The sequence below is a fragment of the Scardinius erythrophthalmus genome (genome assembly GCF_964197995.2).
Source record: "Scardinius erythrophthalmus genome assembly, chromosome: 2".
Lineage (NCBI taxonomy): Eukaryota > Metazoa > Chordata > Actinopteri > Cypriniformes > Leuciscidae > Scardinius > Scardinius erythrophthalmus.
The window spans coordinates 35,041,057-35,065,861 of record NC_138222.1 but is presented as its reverse complement, the minus strand read 5'-3'; the positions used below and the strand labels follow the sequence as shown (position 1 = coordinate 35,065,861).

At 37.6% G+C, this 24,805-nt stretch overlaps 1 protein-coding gene across 2 annotated transcripts; it reads right to left on the bottom strand.

The window, feature by feature from the left end:
* Window positions 1-306: 306 nt before the first annotated feature.
* Window positions 307-24,192, bottom strand: smarcd3b (SWI/SNF related BAF chromatin remodeling complex subunit D3b). 2 transcript variants are annotated; one of them, XM_081355047.1, is made up of 14 exons: window positions 23,590-23,890; window positions 14,097-14,287; window positions 11,343-11,432; window positions 10,192-10,234; window positions 9,332-9,454; window positions 8,228-8,350; window positions 6,556-6,651; window positions 6,162-6,263; window positions 5,511-5,672; window positions 5,206-5,303; window positions 4,746-4,881; window positions 4,477-4,599; window positions 3,517-3,618; window positions 307-3,357 (listed from the first exon to the last, which is right to left on the bottom strand). In XM_081355047.1, exons 1-14 carry the CDS (start codon window positions 23,665-23,667, stop codon window positions 3,304-3,306), a joined length of 1,521 nt encoding a protein of 506 aa, XP_081211173.1. In that variant the 5' UTR covers window positions 23,668-23,890; the 3' UTR covers window positions 307-3,303. The 2 variants fall into 2 exon arrangements, with proteins under 2 accessions (XP_081211173.1, XP_081211174.1); XM_081355048.1 differs by lacking the exon at window positions 11,343-11,432 and having other exon boundaries at window positions 308-3,357; window positions 23,590-24,192.
* Window positions 24,193-24,805: the final 613 nt, after the last annotated feature.

Sequence of the window (24,805 nt, the reverse complement as noted above, 5' to 3'; positions counted from 1 at the left end):
GTGGATTCTGCCAGGTCAAGAGTAGGTACTGTAGGTAGTGAAAGGTTCTTTCAAAGTGGAGCGTGTGGCCTGCTGCTGAATACAAACACCAGTTTCCTCATTGGCATAATGACACGTTTGTCCTAAAAGAGGAGTTAAGAAAATGAAAATACTGAAGGACATTAAAACTCCCTGCTGAATCAGCACTACTGCAATCACAAAGTAATGGATGTCAGAGATGAGTCTTATTCTCAACTATCGCAATCGTATTATCAAATTGTGTTACTCAGTTTGATTCAGTGAATAAGAAATTCTCGACACACTTTTAGTATGGTGTTTCATTCACAAACTTTGGCAAGCGCTTGTTTATTTACATCCTCACTATCCTACACAGGTACATCTGTAGTTTAGATCTCTCGCTGAACAGTGGAACAAGGTGAGAATGCAAACGTACAGACTGTGAGAGAAGAAAAAAAAAATACATAGTGGACCATTAAAACCTACTTGTTTAGATGTCTGCTGGCAGTACTTTTATGAACAAACCAGGGGATAAAAATGACACTATGAACAAACCTAGGAACTTTCTCTTAAATACTTAAATACATGTGTGACATTTAATCAGAGCATACCAATCAGCATTCATTTTTAGCACCCAAACTGTTTGGATGTTTTCCCTTACAGAAGCACTGGAGGGCAGCGTAATGCATTCACTGCACCTCAAAAGACACTAAAAGCAGGAGAGATGGTAACATTGAACATTTGAACACATGATAGGTATGAAAAGCACAGTTGGTGGCTTGGACAGCAACAGAAGAGCTTACTTTACACATGTGAACAGAAAACCTTGTTCAGTTGCTAACACAGTCCCACAGGCAGATGCTATATTGATTTACAACTGTTCATAACAGTTCATAACGTTCAAAATGGCTGACTATATACATGTAGTACCCAAAAGATTTGATGGGAGGTGCTGTTGTTGCCCAACAGGCTCTGTATAAATCATTGGTGTGCTTTTCTTATCCACATATTAAATTGCAAAGTCTTTCTAGAAGACAAAACAAAACAAGAAGAAAATATTACACAACCTAAATGGCCTCTGCTGTACATTTTGGTACTGGTTGGTACTGTATGAAGAGGCTATCATGACCCAGCCAGAGAGGGTCACTAACTAAAGAAACTCAGTGCTCTTCTGATCAGCTCACAAGCAGTCAGAAGGTTTCTCATGTCCTTGTATGAAAGTATAAAAATGTGTCCATGCAGCATGCATAGGTCTAAAAAATACTCTGAGTGTCAACACACAGGTCACTAGCACTCCTCCCTCCTCACGAGAAGATGTGCGAGGATCACAGGCAAACTGCAAGAACACACAATAATTGACCTGGACGAGCCATCCTTCAGATGTCATAAAAGCAGCAGCAGAGGGTTCATGATCAAAACCCAGAGCCACCTTCATTTCTTTACTTTTTTGTTGTTTTGTTTAGGTGACACATAATTAGCATGGAAAGCTTTCAGAGAACCCAGTCATGAACCATGATTTAGTGCAAAGACTATGAGTCATAAAGAAATTTTAAAAAGTATTCTTTTCACAGCTAAGGAGACACGTATGGGGAAAAAGTGTATTTGTTAAAAATGTGTCCTTCATCTTTTAAAAAACCTCATCTAGTCAAAGTCTGTACACTGTCTTAAAAGTAATTTAGACCTTTGGTAAAACATCAAGCAACACTAATAAGAAACAAATGCCCACAGGGTGTTATTTAAAACCGCACTATTTAAGCGGATAAAAAATAAATCACGATTTAAAAGAAATTCTCAAAGAAGATGGTAATGTAATGTGCACAGAAAATGTTTTGGTGAAGCATAATAAAATGTCAGAATAGTTACTTTTATCAAGTTCACTGCCGATTATCCAGTTGTTAAGTCTGACGTTACTGTTTCCGGGTCCAAGCGCTCTTTTAGATCCCAAAACTAAACAAAAGACGGTGCTAATATACACTCGTGGTGTGCCATAGTTCTACTGAAAAATCATGATCCAAAAATCTAACCTTTTCATCTTTTCTGTATCGTTAAAATATTGGCGTCCGTGACACTAGAAACTGTAGTGTACACCGTAGGTTTTTAAAAGCTTAGCTTAAATGTGAATAAATAGGGCTAAAAAATGAGTATTCAGCATTCTTCAAGAGTACAGGCTTTGACCCAGAAACAGTATTCAATACATCACAATTTAACAAGTAGATTATATTTCTAAATAACTTTTGTCATTATGCTAGGATGGCCTATTTTCTCCATACATGTGACAGCTTCTCAAAAACCGTGACCTATCAAATTCCTTCAAAGTGAACTAATGACTATGTCACTATGTCAGTACTGACCTACAAAGGCAAAACGCAGTAACTACACATAATTCAGAGAAAGTAGTGTGAAAACTGATACCAAATCAATCAAAAACTTTAAAGCCATTTTCTCATTCTCACTCAAGTGTAGGTGTAGTTACTGTGTTTTGTCTTTATATGGCAGAATAGCTTTAAATACTTGATTAAAACAACCTCATCCAATCTTTCGATGCTTATATACACTATTTACTTAAAGAAACGCAGCTAAATGTCATTAATGTGGCAGGGAAAGACAGCAGGGTGTGACATACCCTGTAAGCCACCAGTTCAGTTAATACTGAAGGATGCTTCTTTTAAAGCTGCCTGCTTCAAAGTACTTCATAAATACACTTCTGAATAAAAGTGTAGATAATGGAGATAAATGTTGTAGCTCCACTGATTCCCAACACTGATACACATACAAAATTACCTTTTTGATCAATACTCAAGAAAAAATTTGATTCAAGTGGACTAAATTAGAGATGCAATCAACACCTCACCAAAAACACGTTTATCACATGGAAATTGAGTGTGAATACCAGGATTTGATGATTGAGAGGAAGGAAGGCTGAATCACAACTGCATCAACATTGGATCCACAGTCAATGGGACTGAGCCAGCTCTGAAGTCATCACGTTCAAAATACTGGTGGACGAGAGCGGTATTAAAAACCAGAAATCCAAAGAATGCATTGTAAGATGACTTCCTCCCGGAATGGAAGACACAACAATGTGATTGGCTGAAATGCACCAACTGTACAATGGAGCTGCAGTGGCTGTTGGAGTAACAGTGTGTGATTGGTCCTGTACAGTAGATTGTAGGTCAGAGCGAAAACAACGATGACTGGACACGCACACAAACCCTCATTCACTGTGGACAATAACGCAGGGACCTCCACATGGAGGCAGTGTTGTCACAAAGGAGCCGTGTTGTCTGAATGTGGTGGTTGTGGGTTCTAGGTGTTCCTCAAGGCCAAAGCCTGCTCCAGCTCCTGCCTCCTCTGCTGGATCTTTGGAAGGGGAAAGTAGATTAGGAAGACATAGAGCCGGGCAGTGCAGATAAACAATACAACCTCACAAAAGATACTGACATCCAGCCCTTTACATCCTGTTTTATAGTAGACGAGCAGAAGGTTCACTCTAGTAATCGTATATTTTTACGCGCTTACCTTGCAGTAGAAGTAACGGCTGACAGCCTCCTGAGACCAAGGCTGATGATAAAACTCTGCTCTCCTCTCTTCCTCTGGGTTCCCAACAACATCTGTCATCAGCTACAAACAATCAAAAGGTGATAACAGTAAGAAAAGCAGGACAATGACAGGACAAACATGATGCAGGACATTGTTTACAGAGACGCATACACTACAATAAAAGTATTATGAAATATTACTATTATAATTTAAAATATCCTTTCTATTCTAATATATTTTAAAATGTCATTTATTCCTGTGATGACAGCTGAATTTTCAGCATCAGTACTCCAATCTTCAGTGTCACATGATCCTTCAGAAATCATTCATATTGCTCAAGAAACATTTTTGATTATTATCAATGTAGAAAACAGTTGTGCTGATTAATCGTTTTGTTGAAACAATGATACTTTTTTTCAGGAATCTTTTATTCAAAAAAAAAAAAAAAAACAGAATACACGGTATTGTATGAGAGCTAATAAACCTTTGGTTTTTACTGGTTGACACTACAGACTATGAAGCAAATATCTTCTAGAAGCTTCTGTAAATCTGGCTCAAAGTGTGTAATTTCTGTATCATTAACAGCAGCAAACAGAGCTGCAAAATGTATTTCCAGAGAGGTTTACCAAACACTCCTACAGCCCCTTCTGACCTGTTCCAAACAGGTTGTCCCGCCCCAAACTCATGCCATTGGTTGAGCCAGAAGTTGACATATCAGACCACTCAAACAAACTGAGCAATGTTTTGAAATCGGCACAGAGCCACCGTGTTTACACTTTCTGAGACGTCAGCCTACAAATGGCTTTCATGCATCTGTATCAGCACATTAAACTGAGATAGGAGAACATACTGTAAAACTGAGAACACTCTTCATCTTCAAAAATATACATTAAATAAATATCAAGAGTCATGTATAGATGAAAGAAAGCTGGTGCAGACCTTCAGATCTCTGCTCTGGGATTTGAGCCAGTCCTGAATGTAGCCTTTGGGATCTCTGGAGAAGCTGAGCATGAAATCTCTCTGAATCTTCAGCTGATTGATGGACTCAATAGTCTCATGGATCTGCAGATGAAAAATCAACAGACATGGCAGCACAGCAAAACTGGTTAAGTCCTGATTATTATCCTTCTGTCAGTCGAAATCAGAGACCCTATAATTCTTAATAAAATGTCTAGAAGTTCAATCATCTGCTCTATTTTTGCACTAACCTTGTTGTCCAAAGAGGCGATCTCTTGCTGATTGGCTGTGGAGAGCAGGAAGCTGCTCATTTGTGCTTTAAGGGGATCTTCCACCTCTACATCAATGTCATAGCAGGCCGTCTTTTTCTGATCATTAGGGTCGACACTGTACAAAAATAACCTCCATGAGACTTTCGTGTTCTTCAGAAAATTAATAAGAGCAGATAGAAAATACAAACAAGGCACAAAGACTAAACAAAAACAATATATTTTAAAATGTAATTTATTCCTGTGATGTCAAAAATGAATTACTCCAGTCTTCAGTGTCACATGATCCTTCAGAAATCATTCTAATATGCTGATTTTCTGCTCAAGATTTGCTTGCTGCATAAAAGATTAATTTCTTTAAAAAAATCTTATTGACTACTGTATTTTGGTAGATATCTGCAATAAATATGACACATTCGTACGAACAAAATCACATAAATACCTAATGATGTGGTTGATGACAATAGGGTCTGGGGGCAGTAGAAGGTTGGTGAGGCGCTGTGGAATTTCAGAGAACTTCAGGCGTGGACAGTCAAAGATCTGTGAGAGGAGATGAGGTCAGAAACACAAAAAGCTCTAGAGTAAAATATTGTATACTGTCTTTACATAATAATTCCAACATGTGTCTGTGAACTTTGGCAGTATCATTTCAACTATCAAATAAAGTTTAAGGGTTTAAGTGAAGCTGATTCATTCAATAATTACAGATTGTGACAAATGTTAATCAATGTTTCTAATCAAGCGTACCTGTTGGAAATACTTGTCACAGTTGATGTACTCCTTGTCATGCGAGTCCTGCAGTTTGTTGGTTTTGACATACTGCCAGAGGGCCTGTATGATACTGGAGCGAGTCTGTGTGTGTATCCCAAGCAGACGAGCCAGACGCGGATCAAGCTTAAACTGAGGCGGCTGCATACAGGACACAAGAGTATTATGCTTACATTGAATTCACTTTTCAGTCATTTAATACATTATTTAGTTCAATTAGCTTTTAAGTTTTAATTTTAAAAAGAATAATATTAATCTATTTTGGAATAAACTCAAGTTTGAAAACTGACTAGGTAACTGCAATTTTTTATTTCACAAAATAAAGCACTGCAAAATTAATAATAAGTAAACCTGCTGCTCACAGAGTTCCTGTTCTGTTGTAATATATACGTGATATTCACCCTTCACTATTATGTTCACTATTTCATCAACTTATTATTTCAATGAAACTTCCAGGTAAACTCAAAGCTTTGAGGTCTGAAAGAAATTTACAATCAAAAAGCAAATCACACAAGTTTTTGTTCTATAATTTGAAATGACAAATGAGACAATTTAATCTTGCAGGTCATGATCATTAGCCTTCAGCTGATCTATATGTAAACATCACTGGATGCATTTTGTTGTCTTTACCTGGTAATCCAGCATTAACAGCAGGGTGCAGCGCACATTAACATCTCCAGGCCTCTTCACCTGGAAACCGTCTGTCTCCTGAGTGGTTCCGGTACGATGCCACTGCGCAAGACAAGAGAAATCAACATAATTGCACCGAGTCATTAAGGAGAACAAAAGCACAGCAGAAACTGAAAAGAAAAATAACTTGAATGGCAGTATCACCACACATCTTTAATAAACAAAGTGCTATATGGCATATTTGTATGTCCTATAATGAAACCGTGTAGGACATAAATAAGAATATAATACATAAATATAATATATTTATAATGGTTTTAGCTATTGGTTATAGAAATCACCAACATTAATACATTTTCATTTAGGGTGATAAAGCAGAAAATCAAACACCAACCTCAACCAAATGGTTATCAGGGCCGTAAAGGTCTTTGTCAAGCTCAATCACCAGACTCTTGAAGAATGAGGAGAACTTCCTCTTCATCTTAGCAGGCTGTGAATGAAAGCATGAATAGTTTTTCAGAGTGTGCCACTGAGCAAACTAGCCAGTTTCAAGTATAAAGACATTTTTGGAAAAAAACAAGAACCTTACACAACATCATAAACTTTCCGGGTAGACTTTCTATGGAAGAGTACGGCCTAAATGTTCAAATGAAATGTGGCATGCTGATGGATGAATTGCTGTGCGGGACAACATTCCATTCAGCCCAGAGACGGCATGAGTCCTTCAAGCTATCATCAATAAGTACTAGTTTCATTTCTTTCTGCAAGGAAAAGCATGCCTCAAGAGTATTAGCTAAACGGGTCTTGGTTAGAGACTGACCAAGAGGCTGAATTTATGCTGCATTACGTAAACCTTTAAGAATTTAGTACTTGTAAACGGACTAATGGGCTGCAGTCACATGAATCAAACTGGTACATTAGCACATATATCAGATCATAAACCAAAATCTGCTTTTAACAAAGAAAACCGCAACATGCAATATTATCATATAAACCTATATTTGCACTGAATGCTGACAGTATGTGTCTTCCTTTATTATTTATTCTGCTATCTTTACAAAAGGTAATTGGTATCGTTACATAGATATGAAGGTCATGAATGTACAGATCAGAAACGTTTTGCAGCCATGGCTCCAGTGCTTTTCTGTTATCACCTTTTGTGAGCAAAAACAAATGTGCGATGAGCCTCAGCTTTGTCAATAAAAACATAAAATATACCTATGTAATGCCGAATTACAGGTAGCAGGTAAGTTACCTAAATCTACTTTTAAATAGGCACAACTATTTCTGGTAACTTCTAGTTATTCGTTACTAATGTAATGGGTGGTGTTTGCTTCATATAAACAGCACTTCATGAATAGTTATGTCACTCATGTCCCTTCCTGGTATCTCACAGTGACACGATGCAAAAGCAACAGGGTTTTATTTTTTAACCGATCATGAAACGATTTTAAAGATTCGACTAATAAATTAATCTTTCAAACCAGTCTAATGCTAATGTATGATATTCATGTTTTATGCCTATACATTTTGGTAGTGCTGCACATGCCGACTAGACTGCCAATGTAAGTGTATCACAGGAATGATGCTTTTTAGGTTGAAATTTCTTTCTGACAATAAAAGCATGCCACAAATCCTGTTGACAGAGCTTCAGATGTCATTAACCGAGAATTTTCCTTTAAGATACGCATTGTTGGCTAAAAGGAGGCAGGCATACAACTATCAAAAGAGCAGAGTAAGGAAAAATAGTTCAAGTCAATGGACCCACAGAACTTTCTGGCACGTATGTTTGGATGGAGTCTGGGAAGTGATCTCACTGGTAAGTGTGGTCAAGACTCTGAGCCTGGGAGAGTAAATTTAACCTCACTAATTCAAAAGGCACATAGCTGCCATTCACAAGTCAAGATGTCAGAGACAAAAAGCACGATCAAACATTGCAGACAGTGCCGTGATATTTCGTACCAATAAAAGCACCAAAACAAAAGCAACTGCACCTCAGTGTTTTATAGTAAAGGATTTAAAATTGCTGTATTGTGCAATTATTGATTAAAGTGCAATTGACTCACATCATCCAGCAGCTTGCCCTCCACACGCAGCTCCCAAGATGCAATGCTGCCTTCAGAGTCCTCTGCATCAGGCTTGGCAGGGTTAAACGTGTTGGAGATGTAGAGACGCAGTTTTCGCTTTTGCTTGAAATAGAAAAAAAAGAGTTTATCTAAATTTTTATCTTCATCCAGTCCTCAAGATGATATTAGTATGCTCACGATATGCAGCGAAAATGCTTTTAAGCTGATAATTGGTAAAATATTAGAAGCTAGACACTCTGAATAATGACACCATCATTTTATACTCATTTAAGTTGTTTTGTGACTTATCCTGTTGATTTATGCAAGCAATATTTTAACAAATGAAAATTCTTGTCCCAAGGTTGCTTCTGCCGTGTTTTAAAAGGTCTGATATATAGGTTAAAGGGATAGTTCACCCAAAAATGAAAATTCTGTCATCATAGACTCACCCTCAAGTTGTTTCAAACCTGTATGAATTTCTTTTTTCTGCTGAACACAAAAGAAGATATTTTGAAAAATGTCTGTAACCAAACAGTTGACGTGTCCATTTACTTCCATAGTATTTTTTTTTTCCTACTATGGAAGTAAATGGACACGTCAACTGTTTGGTTACAGACATTTTTCAAAATATCTTCTTTTGTGTTCAGCAGAAAAAAGAAATTCATACAGGTTTGAAACAACTTGAGGGTGAGTCTATGATGACAGAATTCTCATTTTTGGGTGAACTATCCCTTTAACAAAAGCGCTAAAACATATATTTTTAGCGCAATTTTCCACCGGACAAAATTGCGATTGTTAACTCATGATTTCTGTTCTGTCTGTGCGCACCAATCTTGCACTTCTATCTACTCCTCAACCAGACCACCAAGAGACTTCGGGTTTTCGGCATTATGTTAAGGAAGGTCTAATCTCGGGAACGCACAAAAAAAAAATCCAGGAAAAGACTTACTATCTCTTAGTGTTGTGATCCCATGACGTGAGAAAATTGCGCTAAAACACTCACTGAGTTTTTATTACTTGTTTTTAATTGGCTAGATAAAACAGATCTGTTCTGAAACATGAAATTAAAAAGAATATATGGATGAACATGGGGATGAGAAATACCTTCATGGGTCTCTTAAGTGCCTCTTGGATGTCCACCCGTTTGCGCATTATGGTCTGGTCTAATTTGCGCTCGAATGCCAACAGATCCATATACGCCTGTGACTCCGGAACAAGCTCCCGAATCTGAAAAAAGAATTCAATAAAACCTCATTTTGTAAATGGCAGCACTGGTAAAGAAATCCAAGCAATCCTAGTTATTTTCCCCTCTTGTTCTGTGGACGATAGACTGAGGGTTTTGTAAATGACTAATGCGTCTGGCATCTCCACTGGAGCTGTATCTATCTATATTGCCTGATAACACACACGCATAGTGCCGATTATCTTATCTAACACAACCAAATCATAGTGACACAGTGACTACAAAAAACTAAGAACAGAATCATCCGTAAACAATAACATTAAAACCCCATTTTAAAAATATTAATATAAATAATAGATTTCAACCAACAACCATCACCATGAACCCACAGCAGTAATGCTGTCATATATGTTAGATTATTTATTATATATATTGCAATATTGTCTAGAATACATATTATCTAAAGAAAAACTCAAATTATCTGGATATTCTTTGTCATATACTAAATATATATACTTTTTTTATTATTATTTATTTTTTTAAAGGCCTGCTGTCAGTATGTATTGTCTGGTTATGGTGACAATTACTGAATGCAAAAGCCCTCCAAAACATTTCTGTCCATCGTATCGCTTGCTTGGTAGAAGATTCCGCCCCTCTAAAAGGCCGAGATAGAGAACAGACGTGCACGCCAGAGCATCTTCATCATTGCACATTTGCACACACACAAAAAAACCCAGTCAAACCAATGAAAGCAATGAAAAGGCTCAGATCTCTTACTCACCCTTTGTGGAAGGATCTTATCAGCCATCTTCCTCCTCTTGGCACTGCAGAAAGAGGGAGAAAGGGGAAACGGAGAGGAAAGGCAGAAAAAAACCCAAGATGTTACTATGGAGACTGACAGTGGAGCACCCGGGACATCTGCTAAAATTCTGGGGCTGGTCCAGGATGCGGGAAAACCGGTGTGGGAGTGTGTGTGTGTGTGTGCCTCGCCAGCCCAGATGGTGCTGGCAACCATTGGCACAGAGGACGTTACTAGAATCAACTAGAATCGTTACTGCTTAAACTTGCACAAGTTGAAGCTTGGAAAGCAGCAGAGGTCCACAGGACCAGCTCATATGGTGCAGACAGGTGTGTTGTATGCTCATAAGTATATTTGTGCTCATATACTGAATGAATGCTCTTCTATTTCTATGAACACAAAAGATAATGTTGTTTTGTACACTCAAAAGGAGGATCCGTACAGGTAACAATCACCAAAACAAAACCTAAAAGTGCAAACACTGTGAGCGGATCAGGGAAACGATCAACATGTACAATTTTTATTATTCCACAATTTATCTCTAGGTAGGACTCACTAGCTTATGAGTTTTAGTAAAAGTAAAAGAAAAAAATAAAGATTAAATAAAATTAAATATTAGCACACTTTTGCTTTTTTCCACCAGCAATATATTTATCCCATCAACTGAAAAAATAGCACAACTCAGTCAGCCTGACTCATTAATACATATTTAGTTTTTTGTTAAAACATTTAGAGATGACACTTTGCATTGAAGTGTAAAACAAGCTCTCACATACTACATCTGCCATCATGCCATGCAACAGGACATGCAAGCACATCCATGCCAAATTCAGCAAAAATTTTAATAACGTTAAATCTTCAATATTTTTCAGAGTTCTTGACTTAAATGTCAGGTTAGATCAAATAGACTGACATCAACTGATCTACAACTGAATTAAAACATTGCTGTATGAATAATCTTCGATAATGACCATCAAACATCAAGGTTGTGGTAAATCAGAAGTGAAGGGGGAAATCCTTGTTAGGGATATTTCTCTTGAGACAAGATGTGCCAGGGGGTAAAGGGATCAAGGCTCGGGACAGGGGTGGGATCAAAACGTGTGAATCCATCATGCAGCAGAATAAACTCCTACTTTGATCCGAGTGTGGGATCTGATTGGGCCTCTCTCATGTCCATCTGCCTCCCTGGCATCTCATTTGGTCCAGGAAATCCCACAGGCTTCCTGATGGCATTTGAAGGGTCCTTCATTAGAGGGTACTGAGTGTGTTTGTGTGTAAGTTAAGAATTGCTGAATATTTTGACGACACATTACAAAAAGCTGAATAGACAAAACAGACAACATGGGAGTTGCACAAAAACCAGCAGAACTAGAGGACAAATGATCTGATAAGCCATGTGTGGTTATTACACACACACATACAACTATTGCATTGATTAGTCTGATGTAAGACAGGAGGGTTGTAGCAATGCAAGATAATGTTACACTAATGTGTCAGACAAGGTCGACAGACAGAACGAGCAAGTATGCGAATCAATGGAGCTGAGTCAGAGAAGACACAACAGACAGACAGAGAGAGAGAGAGAGAGAGAGAGAGAGAGAGAGAGAGAGAGAGAGAGAGAGAGAGAGAGAGAGAGAGAGAGAGAGAGAGAGAGAGAGAGAGAGAGAGAGAGAGAGAGAGAGAGAGAGAGAGAGAGAGAGAGAGAGAGAGAGAGAGAGAGAGAGAGAGAGAGAGAGAGAGAGAGAGAGAGAGAGAGAGAGAGACACACACAGAGCGAGAGATCCAAAAAGAAAAAGTGAAGAAAGAAGTATTATATAAAATATTTCTCAGTGAGTGGCCCCTTTCTGTCACAACAGCGCAGACAGTGGTTGGCCAGCAGACTGAAGACTCCACAGATCAGATTAACTGCAACTAAACAACCGCCACTGCCCAAACTAAGACATATGTCACAGAGATTTGTGATAGAAGACCACAGAGTGAACCCATTTAAAACATTTGGGAATTTTCAGAGATTTACAAGAAAGGAGCTTGGGACATGTCGGATCAATCCTCTGATAAAAAAAAAAAAAAAAACATTAAACAAATGGCACCCAAGAACAAACAGTGAAACTGAAATTAGAAGAAATAAACATCCTAATAAGAAATATGCAAAATAAGAGTGGTGAGAATAACACAATGTCCTAAACAGTTTCCAGCAACAAACGATTTATTTCGTCACAGTCAAGTGAAACTGTTCAGCAACATGATGCAATTAAAGACAAACAGAAGATATGTTGATGTCTAGTGTACAGCTACTCAGTATGGAGCGAAATTTTAGACCAATGAGATTTCACTGTGGACGGGTGAATATTAATATTCCTTCCGATAATACTGTTTTTGGGTCGAGGCCTCAACTCAGTTTCAACTGAGAATACCATTTCAAAAGCCGTTTATGAGCACTGTTCTTTTATAGCACACATTTAAGCAAAGCTTTTAAAAACCTACAGTGTGCACTACAGTTTCTGGGCTCACAGTGTCCTGGACGCCATTATTTTAAAGATTCAGAAAAGTTGAATCACTGTCTGGCCAACTGGGATTTCGATGTGGAGATTAAGGCTATGATCATGATTTTTCAGAAGTACTACAGATACTGCAGTGTATATTAGCACTGTTTGTTGTTTGCTTTTGGGATCTGAAGGAGCGTTTGGGTCTGGAATCTGTGATGTGTGACGTCCGACTTAACAACCGAATAGACATCAAGTAAGAGACAACATGCCTGTTGCTCGTTGTGGTCAGTTAGGACAAAAACTTGACATGAAAAATAAACTTTTTTTATCACTTTGCACCTGGTTAATAGGAAATAGTGTAAGACTAGGAAAAACATCATGAAATCTACATCAATACGGTCATAACCATTTCATTGTCAAGAGCTGTTTGCTATATTTTTGTAAATGTAAATTCTTTTGTTTCCCATTAGGCTTCATGTACAGAATCAAACCTCATGCTAGCCAGGATCAAGCCATTCTGTTGAAACATACAGAATTGAGTTCTTGTCAGAGGAAAAAACACATCTTCCCATCCAACCATCAATGCAAAAGAGGTAATTGACATAATCAACTCAGCTGAAGTCATTCAGCTCTGACTGTATTGAACACTTCAGTTCCACTGTGTCCGTAATATAGATTGTAGGAATACAGTGACAGTGTACATGTAAGTCCTCAGGGGTTTATACAAAAGTGTTGTCTAGTATTAAATACCTTCCAATCTCAAGGAAATGACACACTTTCACTGTCTTTTTTCCATGCTAATCTTGACCCTATGGTTACAGTGATTTAACAAAAAAAAAAAACAATCTATCATTATTTACTCACCCTCATGTTCATCCAATCCTGAAGATATTTTGTCAATTGTCAAAGTATTTGTCAATGGTCACCAAAATGTTTGGTTCCCAACAGTCTTCAACATTATCTTTTATGTTCCACAGAAGAAAGAAAGTCTTACAGGTTTGGAACGGCATGAGGGAGAATAAACCATGACAGAATATTTGGGTGAACTATCCATTTCACATTTGTATTATTGAAAAGGGGTGAGCACTTCTTTTACCCGTGGATTACTGCTGCAAAATGGGGTTATTATTGCTTTTGCCAGGATAACCAAGAATGATGTTAACCCAGGATTAAAAATTAATGGAATAATGATTTTTTTCTTTATTCATATGATAGTGGAGGGGGAGTTTGGACTCAAATCAGTTCTTATATATTATGAACACACCGCATCGCTGCTTCAACAGGGTTCACAATTTCAAAAGCCTACATAAGTCCACAACCTACATTAGGTTCCTGTTATGATATCATCCTGTAATTTTTTTGTGGGTTCCTGATCATTAGTTTATGTCATATTATACTCACTTTCTGTTTCGACTCTGTACAGCCTGCTGCTGCATCTGCTGCTGTGAAGGAGAGGGCCGTTTGCGACCGGCCTCCATGTTCTGATTGGTAAGTCCAGGCCGGACAGCGGTGTTTCCTCCATATGGTGGCCCTGGAGGGCCCATTGGGGCCCCCTGATGAGGCATTCGTGCTCCTGATGGCATGCCAGGCCGCTGAAAAAAAGGTGACAACCAAAAGATGGACATAAGAAACTAAGTGAGGTGGAGAAAATGTATACGATTAACACACTCTGAAACAAGAGTTTACAGATACAGTATAGAGTGAATCAGTATAATAATTTTAAACATATACATAAATAACTGACAATCAATTGTGAAAAATAAATATTTTTTTTTAAATGAAAAGTTTGAACAATGGATATAATATGTGCACCTGTGCTTATTTAAAGTTTAAGGTGAGGTGAATATTTAAATATTAGGGCTGTCAAAAGATTAATCGCGATTAATCGCATCCAAAATAAAAGTTTGTGTTTAAATAATATATGTGTGTGTACTGTGTATAATTACATTTGTATATATAAATACACACACATGCTTGTATATATTTAAGAAAAATGTGTAATTTATATATAAAAAATATATATTTATATATAATATAAATTATATATAAATATATACAGTATATGTATGCAAATATTTCTTAAATATATACATGCATGTGTGTGTATTTATATATACAAAATAATTATACAGAGTACACACACATATATTATTTAAACACAAACTTTTATTTTGGATGCGATTAATCGCGATTAATCTTTTGACAGCCCTATTAAATATCTATCACTATAGTCTGTTAAACCTACTAAATGGACTAGTTCAGAAGCAGCTGTTGCCTGCCATAACAGCAGAAGCAACTGCACACACAATTCATGCACAACCTACTCAACACTTGTGACACCAGAGACAACAGGTCACACGTACAAGAGCTCAGGACAATGAACAAATGTCTCTGAAAGAGTAAACCCATAGTCTTCTTGTCTCACATAAATGTTTCCCCTGAGAACAGATGGTGTGTTTCAACTTTTTCCAATACAAACTCATGATATTTTATCTTTTAGCTGCAATTTATTGCATTAGTTAAGCTTTTACTCTAATTACATTAGAATGAGGCATGGAAATGGTTTTAATTATGGTAAAATAACATTGAAACAATTTAAAGTACTGTAATTGACATAACAGGAAATGAGAGATCTAAATTAGTGGGATCACTATTGAATTGAGCAGGTCAATACATATTAACATTATGAGCCAGATCTACTAACAGCTTGCTCCAGTGCAAAACCTCTATTGGCATTAACTACTGTCAGAATTTACTAAAGACACAAAGTGAAAAATAATGCATATGCATTTGTAGGAGCTTTCATTTCAGATGCAAACTTTATGGAAGGAGAGTATTTAAATGAATAATGCTAGGTGTATTACTAAAGTTTGCGCTAGTCAATTTACTGGTATTTAATCATTTGTAATAATCCAGTGAGATTTTTGTATGCACAAGGAGTCTGACAACAGCCGGTAACGGAGACAGACTAAATCCAGAGGAACTGCGGCAAGGTCTCTAAGACACTTGAAGTAAACGACCTGCAAAGCTACCTGAAAAACTATGTGCAAGTGTAGGACAAAAGCTATTTTAATTGCAAAGGGTGGTCACACCAAATATTCATTTGATTTAGTTAATAGAAGTTAACTGATAAATAAAATCTGTTTAGCACATTAGTTTTGAAAGCATCCTCACTTTACAGCATTTTTACACAAGTGTCCCGCAGTTCCTCTGGATTTAATCTGTCTCAGTTTTTTCTGTTTCTTCATGTAATCCCAGATGGACTTGGTGATGGTGAGATCAGATCTCCATGTGGAGCATATCGGCTGTTGTCAGATTCCTCTCACTGGATTATTACAATTAATATCAAAATGAATGTGTAGAAATGTAAACTGATATTTCCTACTGACAAACTACAGCAAAAGATATAAAACCATTTTTTGGGGATGAAAATACTAACGTGCCTAAGACTTTTGCACAGTAGTACTATATATACATACTGTATATACCATGGTCTGTCTCAATACTCCATTCTGATTGGCTGGAAGGTGTGCATTTAAATCGTTTAATGCACAGGTAGATCTAAGTCAGTTTAACTTTCATTGAAGCACACACCTCACTCGCACACAGAGATCAGAAATCACACTACGCACACACATAAATATGTTGTCAATGCTGCCCTTCCACATTTTTCTAATGCACAGCTAGCCATGAATTATCCCTTACATATATATATACATACATTACAAAGTGACAGACCTGATAGGTGCACAGGAATTGAGGGATACAACTGATGGTGAAAGAGAAAGTTCCCCATGATAATACACAACCATATTCCCAACATAAAGAAGAACCAGCCAATTAGACAGACATGGTAGTGAAAGATTAATGATGGCAAGACTGGATTTTCTTTACTAAGAAAAAAGACAGCACAGGGTTAGGATTGTGACGCTGGCAGTAAAATTGGACAGGCAATTTGAGAGCATGTCAAAGGTATGGTTTGGAGTGACAGAGAAAACACAAAAGAGTGGTCAAAAGAACAAGAGAAACTCCAAACAGACAAAAATAGACAAAAGTGTCCATTTTTTGTCTAAGTCATAAATGAGAGGAAAATTAGTTCAATGAGAATAACTGAAGCCACAACAAAGAAATGTTCAGGGAACAGATGAAAGAGATGAAACCGATAATGAACTGAAACTCAAAGCAAAACTGCATTACAGGGGAAAATCAGGTGTAAAAATGCACAGATGTGTCACAAAGCTTCACAAAAGTTTAATATTCAATATTTTATGTATTACACATTCATTTCTCATCCAAAACATTATTCCTGACCTATTTTCAGTTTCATCTATTTCTGCAAGAGATGGCAGGATAAATCTGAAAAAGCTTATGAATTGTACCAGAATAATCCAACCAAATCAATTTCCCTTTACACTAATGTTATCACTTGTAATCATTATCAAAGGTTTTTCTCTTTTCAGTTGACTGTGAGAAGCCTTTTCTTCTAATTCTGATTCGCAATCTCGAAAGTTGTGACTTATGTTACTACATAATTTATCAATTTCTTTAAAGAAAAATGGCAAACTAAACATTTTGCCAAATGATGAGCACAATAAAAAAAAAGTTTTCTCGAATGTTCAATGGGAACTTTTGAGTTATTGTAGCAACAGTAACCGAGAGAGACAGACCTTTAGTGAAGGGACATTACACCAGCATTACTGTATATGGCTGAAAAATAATTTCTTAGAATGCGCAATTCACTTACCACATCTGATTTATGAAGCGCTCAACATTATTAAAGAGCATTCTATAAAGCCGCCAAAGTCATAGAACCACTGAAATGGAGAAGATCTATCAAGCTCCATTCCTAATGGTGTGAATGAATCCTATGGCATAGTTATGTTAAACGTTATTACTTTCACCTTGTGGCTACGTTGTGAGAAATAGCTTTGCACTTCAGTTAAACAGGAAGGGTTGGCATTGAACTGCTGCAGATGTGGAATGTGGAACAAATGTGTGAAAGTAATGACTAACTGCTGATTTTAGACGCTTTTGTGTTTAATTTACACAAAGGAAGTGATTGTGATGTACCTAATAACGATGGACCTTGCGTGGGCTTGAGCTCTGTTATGTCTGCAGGTTAGGAGACTGATGAAGTGAACTCTACACTATTGTGAAATAAGAGCAGACTGTGCTGGGAGCATTGAGTTGCAGGGTAATGAAAGACAATGACTTACAATGAGATATTTAGAATTTGATAAGGCCACACTCTTTCAGGTGTAACATTTCTGTTATTCGCTGAATACTGCAGTTAAACACTTTCTTTGTCTCTCTGTCTGATGTACTGGCAGATGCTTTTAGCGGTCTGTGTTTGCTGTTGAGCGGTCTTATGCTTATATTAACACAGGAAAAACTGCCCAGCAGGAGAAATAATCATGTTTAATAGCTAAAGAGGGATAAAAGAGACTTTAATCAGATTCTTCTTGTTATTAGAGTAGCGAGTTCACACATAAACAGAGATAAAAAAAACTTGAACATTTCAACAGTCCTGAAATGTACCACTTAAAATAGTTTAAACAATTACTGTCCTTTGCTGTCTCTCTCTGTGAGGCTGCTTTGTTCACAAACCACTTTGAATATAAATTTGGATGCAGGTAGGAAGGAAAACATTTTATTTGGAATATTTTTTCCAGCAGTCACACCATGTAGATTTGCACTTCAGAGAGATTGGCGGTGCTTGAGCTGTCAATCAGCACTGACTGATGAGCACTTCTGCCCGATTCCTGCTGATAAACAACTTTTTGCTCAAGAACACGCACGTCCCTCTGGAGTTTCTTTGCTTCCTGTTAATATGACAACTGCACAGACATCTGATTGGATAGACTTCCATAACTGCATTATTTCACTCCTGAAATAATCCATGAGTTTCTGCAGATGTTTAGGCCCACATTAGCTATATTCACCTGTAACCAAATAATCAGTTTATAATTGGACTGAAACCCTTCATGTAAACACCTCAATCCGATTGAGCTCAATTTAAATTTTGATGTGGCTCAAAGGGGTGGTGTAGATCTTAATCAATTGAACAGAAAAAAAAGATATGTAAGCCCTTGACTGTGACTACTTTTACATAGGTTTGTTGATGTTGACGTATTATTATGTCTCACAAACTGATCAGTGGAGGATAGGTACTGGATATTATTTTGTAACAGACTTTCAGCTGTTTGCAATGAACAAATCAAATAAAAATAATTGATAGCTTAACACAACAAATGTTTCAAGTGGTTTCAACTGAAAACGCAACTTTTAATTACTTCTGCAATCTCAAAATTATTCAACCCCTTCATGGCAAGCATCTTTGGTTCTTAGTAGAAAACCTTTTTGCTGTTATGACCTGCTGCAAACAAGATGTTTAACCAGACACCAGCTTCTGACGGTGTTTCTGAAGAATCTAGCCCATTCCTCATGAGCAATGGCCTCCAGTTCAGTAATATTCTTGCATGCTGCAACCACCTTCTTCAAATCCCACCAGATAATTTCCATAGGGTTCAAGTTAGGTGACTGCGATGGCCACTGTAGAATCTCCCAGGACTTCTTCTGCAACCAAGCCTTGCAGGAGTTTGAGGTATGCTTGGGATCATTGCCCTGTTGGAAGGTCCAATGACGCCCAAACTTCAGCTTCCTCACTGATGGCACAACGTTTTTACTAGGATTTCCTGATACCTCAATGAATCCATCTTGCCTTCCACACGCTGCAGGTTTCCAGTGCCAGAGGATGCAAAGCAGCCCCAGAGCATCACGAGCCCCACTTTGCTTTACTGTAGGCAGAGTTACCTTTGAACTGTAGAACTATGCTTCCAACAGTTTCTCTAGGAACATTAAAAGCTATCTTTTTGTATCCTGTTCCTTGTTTGTGAAGGACGATGATATTTCCTGTTAACTTTTTGGACCATTCTTTTGACTTTTTTTCTAACCATATTTCTAAGATGCAGTCAAACGTGACACTCAACAAACCTAGCTGGTCTAGATATTCCAAGTGTTCTAGCTCAAGCACACCTGGAGCAACTAATGAAGCCCTTGATTAGTTGCATCAGGTGTGCTTGAGACAACACCTGTTTTGCAGATTTGTGTTGTTGTGAGGGATTCTATTCACGGGGTTGAATAATTTGGAGACTGCAGAAGTCATTAAAAGTTGCATTTTCAGTTGACTTTGGGGAAACCACTTGGAACATTTGTTGTGTTGAGCTTTTTCAATGACTTTTGTTTGATTTGTTCAGTGCAAACAGCTGAAAGTCTGTAAATTGTACCAATAAACCTGATTTGCAATGGGGGTTGAATCATTTTGATTACAACTGTATTTTATAGAAATATTCCTGAAATATACTTTTTTTTTAACAAGTCATCAAGGCAAATGGCAGGTATGGTCATGATAGCCCTGGTTACATTAATGCGGTGACTTTCTCCATTTCTGAACGAGGCAACTAGGTACTGCGAATGGGCTGAATTTTTTTCCTCTCCAGAATACATGTAAAAGAATATGTGATCCTAATTGCAAAGTTTAGGGTTCATTTAAACGGAACTTTCAGAATCTGAAATTGGATTGGATTCATATGGACTGGTGATTAGTGCATGCAAACATATTGATACATAAGACAAATGAAAAGTACAATTTAAATGTTTACATTTCGTTCTTAAAATAATTATGCAACGTTTCACAATATGACAGTTTTTTGAAGCAATAAATAAAATGGGGTAAAAGTCATAGTTGTTGTTGTTTTGCTACTTAATTTCAAACAGTTAAACCAAAACTGAACGTGTTAAAACATTGTACTCATCTCATTGTATTTTACCATGGTAGTAAGTTTGCTTGTTTAAAGTGAACTGGAATGAAAGTTTCCGCTCCTAGAGTGAAATGACCTGTAGGTCATCTTTATTTATCCACACAGTTACACAGTAAGACTGAGTCTGTCATTAACCAAGACTGTGCATTTTATTTTGTGTCTGAGAGAAAAAGAGCTAATATAACAGATTACCAGTAATGTGTATTAGTGAAACACTGATAATGTGACACCTAATCTAAACTCGACATTGAGCCAAAACTAAGCGGCTGGAAGGGGAGATCAAAAAGAAAATAAGAACCGAGACAGAATATGAACAAAACTAAAAACAGGTCATCGCCCAAGCACGAGTGATTTATCACAGAGAGACAAAATACATCAAGAACATTTCAAATACACGGATTTATAACATTTAAATGAGAGACGGCAACAGATACTGTGCATAATTGGCCATAGATTTCCTTCCACACAAAACAAACTTTGAGAATACATTTTTCTCATTCTAGAAGCTGTTCAAACTGTAACTTAATTGTAAACCTTGATGAGCACATACTGTTCCTTGCCTTGGGAACAAGGCTGCTGAACCACCACATTCTTGCAGCTCAAGCTGTGGTCAAACATAATGCCATGTAACAACGAATATACAGTATAACTTGCACACGCCAGGCTTTAGACAGGAGTGCAGCACAGAAGCAGCAAGGTGAACAATATAGCAAAGGTCAGGCTGAGGTAATCCAGGTAACTCATGAGTCCAGAAAGAAACATAGAAGAAGCAGGGGAGAACAACACAGGCATAGGAGAGGACATAAAAGGATACGAAATAAGGAGCGGGAAACATTTTGCCCAGGAACAATCAGTGCTTTGCCAAGGTTAATTAGTCTGCAGAGGCAACACCACCATTTTCCTCATTCATCACCCAAACTCAGCATTTATGTGTTAAAAGTTAAAGCAACTCTATGCACTAAGGCAAATAGTGAACAAAAGGTTATGATGCAAACTAAGATGATTGCTGCAACTCTGCAAGTGAAAGGTGTTCTCTTACAAAAAAAATGATAAAACACATCACATGCCAGAATTAACTATTAAGCCATAAAGAACTCAAGTCATTATATGCACAGCAGTTCAAAAGTAAAACTGTACAAAATTCCTTACAGTATAGTACAGTTAAAAAATTCCCTAAAGGCTGGAATACACTACATTAGGAATCATACATTTCCCGATTGTGTAAATAGTTAAAGAAAACTGGGTATCATACACTAAATGACTGAGGATCAGACACTACCAGACTTTCAAATCGTTCCGAACACAACAAATTCACGCATGAAACACGTGCCATGTTGCTAGGAGATGAATTAGCGTGACAAATAAAAACAATATGTTCTAAAATCAGCTCAATCGTCCAAATGGATGGAAATCATGGAATCAATAGTATGAAGCTAAAAAAAAGATCAGAGTCTGTGCCAATCATACACTGCGCAATTTTCTATGAAATCTGTCAATTCAAATCTGCAGACATGGCTCTGACTTTCGGCAACTAAACTTGTTCGGTAAATCTGGGCAAAAATCGTGTAGTGTATTCCAGCCTTAACTGCATTTATTTGATTACAAATACAGTAAAACAGTAATAATTTGAATTATTGTTACTTTTGAAATAAATGTGTTATTTATTTGTTATTTGAATATATTTTAAAATGTAATTTATTCCTGTGATCAAAGCTGAATTTTCAGCATCATTACTCCAGTCTTCAGTGTCACATGATCCTTCAGAAATCATTCTATGTTGATTTGGTGATCAAGAAATATTTCTTACTATTGTCAATGTTGAAAACAGTTTTCCTGCTTAATATACATTTTTGCAGGATTCTTTGATGAATATAACATTTAACAGAGCATTTTTAAACAGCATTTATTTAAAATAGAAATCTTTCGTAACATTTTAAATATATTTACTCTAATACATCCTTTCTGAAAAATGGGATTGTTAAGCCTAAACCTTTGAACAGTAGGCTACTGTATATCACACAATAGTTGAATAATTCATAATAATTCAATAATTTTGCATTTAATTAATATAATAAAAAACCTGAATAATCAAGTCAAATAGTTAGAAAGAAAATAAAGACACCAATCAATGTATCAATAAAAGTACTGTATGTAATAATGATTTTAGGAATAATAATAATAATTATTATTATTATTAATATTATTATTATTATAAGCATTATTAAGAGTCTTTCAAAACCCAAGGTCGCTTTGAAGAAACAGCAAGAAATTATAACAAGAACAAAAACACAAGAGCACAAGAAACATTATATGAACGCAGGTTTACGCATTACACTCGCTATACTACAAACTGCTTTTCACTTCAGATTGAACTGCTCTGGATAGACAAAGCCCTGCTAATCATAAATAAAAGATTACACAGCTACTGTATGTACACAAAATGTTGCAGACATTAAGTGGATCCTTATTGCCTCTTCTGCATCAAACCTTGAATAGTGTCAAACGGGAAACATCAGTCCGTGTTACAGTATTATTGGTAGTAGGCTAGTAATCATTACTACTGCTACAAATACATAATTTAGCTCTAGAAATAGCTTGAATTTTTAATGAACAACATGACAACAGACACGCTAATCTACATAGTAGATGTTATCTGTGAAGCACTTGATGTGTTCTTGGAGTTGTAATAATAGTGTGTTGAGTCTGAAAGCGGCTTGTGTTTTGAATGAAAGCGCTCGTCACCTTAGGCATGCTGCCAAACGCATGCAGCCTCCAGTGACCAAGTGCAAGTGGCTACCTTTGGCCTTTCTTTTGCGTTTGCCGATCCTTCTCGCTCTTTTTCTTAAACACTCGCCTCCCTCGTTCGCCTCTCCTCCCCACCCCGTCTCCGCTTTAAAAAGAAGAGCGGAGCCGGGATCCGGAGGACTGGAAATAACCTTCACATGGACACCGTTCAGCGCTATCACTCAAACGCACGGGCTGTGTCTATAGCTGAGCTCTCTCACACACACACACACACACACACACACACACACACACACACACACACACACATGTGCCGAGAGGGTACGTACCACTCCATGGACGAGGAACTCAAATAGTTTGCTCTTGGTGGCTTTGCGAGCTCCTCCAGCGGTCTCCTCCGAAGCCATTTCCCTCTGGTCTCCCTCCACTCTGGTTCTCCCTCTCTTTTGTCTTTCCCTCTCCCTCGCCTCTCTTCCTTTTCACCCTTCGCTCACCTCCTCAACCCCCCTCCGAGGCTCCCTGCTCCACTTCCCTTACTTTCTGCTCTTTCTCTCCCTCTGTCTCGGAGTGTGCTGCCCTGTCGAGCCTCTCGCTCTCTCTGTGTCTCTCACGCTTACGTTTGGTTGAGCTGCCTTTCAGGAGCCCAGCTGCTACAGAACGTGGGGGGTTGAGAGTTGGGGGTCTTTCAAGGGGGTTCCTGCTGGCCCACCATGACCGTCCCTCCCTCCCTCCCCCTTTTACAAACACGCTGACTGAAAAGCACACACGCTCACAGGCTGCTGCAGCTGTTGCATTCCATTGGTAGATAAGGGAATGCTCGCTGACTGGTCGCTCGCAGCCCTGCTGCGGTGTAGTTAGTCTCGCCGCTAACCAAACCCCTCCTCCTCTGCCTTCACTACTGCTCTCGCTCGCTCTCCTGTCCTTTGCTGCATGCAGTCAAACCCAGCAAGGCTTGGAAGTCACTGCTCATTCTCAAAAAAATGGAGGGAGGATCCTTAAAGCAGCAGCAGTGAGGAAAAGCTGCCCGTATTTAGACACAGGTCGGAAATAAAACTGGTTCAGACAACACTGAAGGCTGAATTATTTTTTTTTATTTTTTTTTACCTCGTTACTGGCTGTCTGTCTCAACTAAATATGAATACAATGATTACCTGATCTCTAATTTTTGTGAAAGACATGTCAGTCGGATGATGGATTTTGTTATATTGATGGATTGTACTGTGGATATTGTGGGTTTTGAAGCCATTCCTTACCAACAATGACAACGAACAGTTAAAAAAATAAAAACATAAACATACGGTAACACTTTAGATCAGGTACACACATTCACTATTAACTAGTTGCTTATTAGCATGCATATTACTAGCATATTGGCCATTTATTAGTACTTATAAAGCACATATTAATGCCTTAATCTGCATGACCTTATTCTAGATGCCTTAACCCTGCCCAATTAACATAACCACAACAACAACTTAACTCCTAGTGAACATATATCCTAATCTAGTGTGACCAAAAATACCTAAATTATATATATATATATAT

Excerpts from the sequence above, each read along its gene's own strand:
- smarcd3b (XM_081355047.1), bottom strand. The coding sequence starts at position 23,667 with ATGGCTTCGGAGGAGACCGCTGGAGGAGCTCGCAAAGCCACCAAGAGC. Across the intron at positions 9,455-10,191 it reads ATAAGATCCTTCCACAAAGG|ATTCGGGAGCTTGTTCCGGA; the intron begins GTGAGTAAGAGA and ends TTCTTTTTTCAG. Across the intron at positions 6,264-6,555 it reads CTGATAACCATTTGGTTGAG|TGGCATCGTACCGGAACCAC; the intron begins GTTGGTGTTTGA and ends TGTCTTGCGCAG.